The sequence below is a fragment of the Phlebotomus papatasi genome, chromosome 1, assembly GCF_024763615.1.
Source record: "Phlebotomus papatasi isolate M1 chromosome 1, Ppap_2.1, whole genome shotgun sequence".
Taxonomy (NCBI): Eukaryota; Metazoa; Arthropoda; class Insecta; order Diptera; family Psychodidae; genus Phlebotomus; species Phlebotomus papatasi.
This window is the reverse complement of record NC_077222.1, coordinates 80,554,654-80,561,131: the sequence shown is the minus strand read 5'-3', so window position 1 is coordinate 80,561,131 and position 6,478 is coordinate 80,554,654. Positions and strand designations below refer to the sequence as shown.

At 34.1% G+C, this 6,478-nt stretch overlaps 1 protein-coding gene across 1 annotated transcript; it reads left to right on the top strand.

The window, feature by feature from the left end:
* Positions 1–4,581: 4,581 nt before the first annotated feature.
* Positions 4,582–5,420, top strand: LOC129810306 (60S ribosomal protein L32). The gene is made up of 3 exons (XM_055860679.1): positions 4,582–4,665; positions 4,888–4,985; positions 5,048–5,420. The coding sequence occupies exons 2-3, from the start codon at positions 4,893–4,895 to the stop codon at positions 5,357–5,359; spliced, it is 405 nt and encodes a 134-aa protein (XP_055716654.1). The 5' UTR covers positions 4,582–4,665; positions 4,888–4,892; the 3' UTR covers positions 5,360–5,420.
* The last annotated feature ends 1,058 nt before the right edge of the window (positions 5,421–6,478 follow it).

The window sequence follows — 6,478 nt, the reverse complement described above, 5'->3', positions numbered from 1 at the left end:
AATAATTCTTAAAAGAAAACTATAGTAAAAATTGGAATTAGAATAACTTATTTTTTAATATTGAAACATGTGTTGAGATTCTAATTTCAAATGTGAGGTCAAATCAAAAGTGAAAAAAATTATTTTTCATATTTAGGTCTTTTATTGACGTCTTTTTACGATGTGAATGAAAAAAAACGAAGAGTATATTTTTAAGTAGATTTTTTTTGAAATGTAATATTGTGAAAAGATATTTTTTGTAATTTTCTTGCCTGAAAAGGTGACAATTTGGGCAACTTAATTTTTTTTTAGATTTTTTTTGTCTAGTAAACGATAAAAGTACCAGATATCAAAGTGCCTTCTATAAACTTACACACAAAAAAAAATGTTGCAACGTTAACACGTAGATTTTTTTTCTTTTTAATATTTATGAAGAAAGTTGTGTGGAAAACAAATTTAATTTTATAAGCAAAAAAAAATATAGGTAATAAATTTGTAAAAAAAAAGAAAACTTGTGGCCAATTTCGACCCAAAATTCTTTCTTTGATGAAAAAAAAATGAATGTTTTACTACTCAGTATTATTTTAATTTTTTCTCTGTAAATATTATGATAATCAAACAACTAATATTTTACTAAATTATTGTGTTAGAAAATTTCTAGAGTTGTATACTTGAGTGAGAATGGGTAAAAGTGTCATTTTTATTCACGAAATGCCGACCTATCTTTACAAAACGCGCTATTTTTAGCGATGGAAAACGTTAAGGGATGCGCACAATTGATTTTATTTTGCATGAGGATGCCTTTAAGCTGAAGGTTTGAGTGAATGAGACAGCTAAGTGCGTTTCACTCCCTCTGAAAAATCAAAACATTTTCGCAAAACAAAAGAAATTGTGCTTTGTCCATTAGTTTATCTGAAAATGCAATAAAAATAAACAAATCACACAGTAAATCCTTCCAGTTTTAGTCCAATTTTCTCCAAATAATTTTTCCCAAAAAGAAAACAAAAAGAATAACGTGAATTTCTTATTTTATATTACACTTTGTAAATATTATCACTTTTATTTAGGAGGCATTCAATGTGGGTTGAGCCATTGAAAATATTTGTATAATGTTTCACAATAAACGCACTATGTAGCAATTGAAGTGTTTATTTTTCAGTCTTCTGATCCAATTGAAATGGTAAAGAGATATCGACTTATGTCGAGATATGACCTTTGAAAAATGACATAATCCCGAAGCTAATCTCTTTCTTTTTCGCCACTCCTTTTTATGTTTTCCATATCGCCCTAAAATACGTCAAAAATTAGATTTTTCTAATTTTGCAAAAAATTGGCCTACACAGAAAAAATATTTTGTAAAAATGTCCGTAAGTGTTTGGGAATTCCTATGGGGGAGTTACGAAATGCTCGTGAATCGTATAACCCAGAAACATGTTCGTAAAAGTTTGTACTTTTTCACTAACAATGTTCGTAACATGATCACTTGACGAGCATTTTTTGTACTTTTACAAACATTTGTTCGTTAATGTTCGTAAACACACAAAAAATGTTCGTAAAATTTTGTCATTTGTTCGTAAGTGTTTGTTTTCCTGTCGAACATTTTTTGTGTGTTTACGAACATTTACGAACAAATGTTTGTAAAAATACAAAAAATGTTCGTCAAATGATCATGTTACGAACAATGTTTGTGAAAAAAAGTACAAGCTTTTACGAACTAGTTTGTGGTTTGTACGATTCGCGAGCATTTCGTAACTCCCCCATAGGAATTCATAAACATTTACGAACATTTTTACAAAATATTTTTTTCGGTGTAGGCGATTTCATTCATTTTTGGATTATGTTTTGGAGGTAGTCCATTTGAACATGTCGACGTTGATACCTATCATAAGAAAAATCGCCATCTTGAATTATTGGAGGTCAAAATTCAATCACACTGGGAAGGACTAAGTTTCAACCGATTGGCAAATTTGGGTTTTTTTTAAAGGTCGTGAAATTCTGAGCCCGACTACATTGGTCACAATCGGTGATGAATCGGTAAAGTAACGGTAATAGCTCTATTAAAAATACTGTTTTTCGCATTTTTTTCATATTCCAAACCATATAAAATTGAAACGGTAAGAGTTATCGACTTACGGTCTTCGATGACCCTTTTAAAATTTTTGCTGTAGGACGAAGTGCTTTGAAATTGGGATTTTTCTCCTATGTTTGAGTGGAACTGAGCCATATCATGATGTAACACAGCTTCTCAATCTGTTTATGCACCTAAATTATTTCACGATAAGGCTCAATTTTATTTAAATTATGTGAAAAAATCCCAATTTCAAAGGTACTCCACTTCTCCCTATTTACAGATTACTTTAACATTTTAATACCCAACGCAAAAAATCTTGTTGTGGTAAAACCCAAAATGGCATAAAACGCCAAGTCAATTCTGTAAAGGGAATATAAAAATTTCAATCAGACTCCAAAGACTTTATATTATAATGATTTTAAATGTTTTCTCTAGTTTCTTATAAAGTGTCTTTATATTTTCTTCTAGTTCTTACTTTTTGTTTTTTCAATGAGTTTTAAATTTTATATACAATTACACCGGATTATGATAAATTAAGATCTTATAATTTTTTTTATCCCAATGTTTTTTATGAAGAGGCATCGACCTCGGAGCAGACCTAGAGCAAGGTGGCTGAATCAAATTCAGAATCTTGCCTTTGGAGCGCCTTGAGATCGAGCCTGAACATCTTATTGAAGTGACGGAGGATCGACAGGTGTGGACTGCTAAATTAGATGTCATGGGCCCGCGACCCATGTTTTGATGATAAATGTTTTTCTCAAATTTTTCTTTTATGATTCTCACAATCGTGTTTCTTACAATGATCGCAAACTGCAGTTACTCTCTTTTGCAAGAAAAATGAAAATGGTCTCGGAACGCATTTCTCTTCTTCTTTTTTTTTGAAATCTATCCTGGGCCTTTGTGCCGCTTTATTTGTGGTCACACCAATTCCTTTGCAGCATGCATGAGAAAGTTTACCCGGTTTACCCTTTCTTTACTGCGATTGATAGCGCACATAGATCCGGTTATCGTCAATCCTCTTTTTTCGCATCCAGCATCAAGGGCAATGAAGTAAAAAAAATTGTCTGACGTTATCTGTTAGTTTGAAAATATTTGCTGGAAAATTCCAAAACCATATTGGGACCAATATTGATAACTTCGGTCTGCAAACTTAGGGAATGCCTTTTAGAGAGGATACCCTGTGTAGAATCATTTAGCTAAAGTATTTTTATTCCATATATTCATGGTTCAGGAGACCTCGACCTCGGGGCAGACCTAGGACAAGGTAGCTGAATCAGCTTTAGGATTTTGCCTTGGAGCAACTTCAGATCCAACCCAAACAACTTCCTGAAGTGGCGGAGGATCGACAGGCTTGGGCTGTTAACCTTGATATCGTCATGAGTCCGCGACCCCAATTATTATTAATCGTATCGAGATTGTATTAGAAGGTAATAATTTTTACAATGTCAATTCTTGTAGTGGAAGAATCTGCTGCAGAATGGGAGCGCCTTCCAGTGGTGTGGATGCTTCTCCCAATAGGGATAAGCTGTTGAAAATGATGATGATGATCTTCATGGTTTCGAAGGGTATAATGGATATCTTTTACTGGCATCAGTTTGTCTTTTTCCTCCCTATGAGCATGTGTTCCGGTTATCAAATCGAAGAAATTGCATAATTTCTTTCAGTCGATTTCTTGACATTGTAGCTCGGATCATATTTACTGCATAAGATGATCCCAGATCATTTGAATAGGCCGCTATTCCGAGTTGAAAGCTGCAGTTAAAGATAGAATACCAATGAAGGGATTTATATCTATTTCATCCACTGGTCGTTCTTGTCCGTACACCCCGTACACCCTACTGGAATAGTGTCCTTCTCCTTCATAATGAAATCATCCGGCTCTTCAATACCTCGAAAAGAAAACTCTTGTAAAAGATATTCCGGCTTTTGTAAGACCAAAACCACCTGAAGCAAATACAAATTTGTTCACGTAGCCACGATTCTTATTGTGTACATGAGTCTTTTTTAAACAGCAGACAAGGCTTCCTGCTTCATAAAATACTATTCTTATTCTTTGTATAAAATAATGGTTCTACTTCCACGATATTTACAGAATAGGCAGAATTTTGAGGGGTCACAGAGGTTATGCTGCTTTGATCCCATTCCACGATATCCTCTCAGACTCAATGGACTCATTTAACTCAGGCATATCTCCAGCTTTTCCCAAAAACTCATTTTGCAAAATATTGGTTCTTTCTGATCTTCCAAGTAGTTCACTCTTTCTTCATCTTGCGAAAGAAAATCTTCATCCTCGTTCCAGAACTAGAACTAGTGAACCACATCACTATATCTGATTCTCTTCCTCGTTGTGTAAATGTAAAAGATGATCGTAAAATCTGAATTTTGTCCATTTTCTCATACGAAAATTTCAAAGCAGAAAAAAAGTCACTCATCAAATGAATCTTCGTAACTGTGTTTTGTTTCAAAATCATTTTCATAGATTTTTCGATATTAAATATCGAAATAAACATCGAATGGCGAAATCGGGTTGCCATATGTTCTTCCGGCTTCCATGTCTGCCTTTTCGATCGGTGTTGTCAGAAAACGTGGATTTCCTTGATAGTTTTCCTCAAATTGTAAGTGAAATACTGGGAATATTGTGAAAATTTGTGCTGAATGTTTGAGCTAAAGGATTAGTGCATCCGAAAAATGTGTAGAATGCCTGAAATACTTATTTTAAACATGAATTTAATGTGTGAATGGGAAATGTGTGGTTATGCTATGGATTGTTTTGTGTTTCTCTGCAATATCTTTAGTATTTATTCTCTAATTTTACTAAAATTTCTTGTGAATTTCAGTGAAAATGACCATCCGACCAGCATACAGACCCAAAATCGTCAAGAAGCGCACAAAGCGCTTCATCCGTCATCAGTCTGACCGATACGCTAAGCTAAAGGTAAAAATATTCTATGCTTCCTCGATATAAAAAGACTAATTTGTTTATCTCTTCTCTTTCAGCAAAAATGGAGAAAACCCAAGGGTATCGACAATCGTGTTCGTCGTCGTTTCAAGGGCCAGTTTCTGATGCCCAACATCGGTTATGGTTCCAACTCCAAGACCCGCCACATGCTTCCAACGGGTTTCAAAAAATTCTTGGTGCACAATGTGCGTGAACTGGAAGTGCTCATGATGCAGAATCGTGTCTACTGTGCAGAAATCGCCCATGGAGTGTCATCCAAGAAGCGACGAGATATCGTCGAGAGGGCCAAGCAGCTCTCAATCCGCGTGACGAATCCCAATGGAAGACTCCGTTCGCAGGAGAATGAATAAGCTGACCGTGTTATTCTTAAGAAGGGAATTATCGGCCAATAAATGGATAAAATGGACAAAATGAGTTTTCTTATGGATTTTTTGGGGAACCCAGGATAACCTTTCAATCATTCCGGGAGTTTTTTTTGGTAAAAAAAACTGCAGAATTGTTGCTTCTTCCATATGGCAACCCGGACTAATCATATCAGTGAATTATTCGAAAGAAATCACAGCTCTTGCAACCAGAACAAAATTTTTGGATAATTTTTTTATGTAATTTTTAATAATAATTGTAAATCTACATAATAATTATCTCCTCTAGGCATTTTAATGTAGGGCAAGTGTGCCAAATTTCGGTCAGCTTTATATTTCGGCCACTGAGTGTAATTCCGGCCAAGCAATTAAATGAATTACAATTATGGATTTAATCTTCGAATAATCAATGAATTCATTTTGCTTTTAAATATTTATTCATTTTAGGATGTATTAACACAAAAATCGTTAAATTTTAGGTATAATTTGAATTTAGATTGTACAGTACTCTCTCAAATTCGGGCATTTGGAACCGAAATGTCACCCGAATTAGAGAGTTCGGGCGACAAAGTTTTTGAAATGCGACGAATATTTATTCATCTGAATACACATATTGAGTTTACATACTCATATATATCGTAAATTGCATGAAAATTCCTTTATAATGCAAAAGCACATCAAAACTAAGACAAACCATGCCAAATTTGAGCATGTTTGATTCATTTGATAATCATAATCACACTTGAAAAATGACAACAAACTTTTTTCAAATGTAACTGCTGCTTGAATTAAAAAGTAGCCAGATCTTAAAAGATCTGAATTAGCGAGAGTCTACCATATTGTAGAAACTCAGTGTGGAAATGGAAAGAGTCTTATGCCCTAGACACACTTACGACTAAAGTCCAGAGACAACTAAGCTAGTTCATAGCCAAGTCAGTTCCTGACACACTACAAACAAGGCTTAACAGTTTTTGGCACTCATAAAACATAACTCGTGGGTTTTTATGCAGATATTTCTGCTGAAATGCACTAGTAGTCCTTTGAAAATGAACTACTTTTAAATGTACTTCACAATTCACGTATAACAACAAGAATTATTCACTAGAA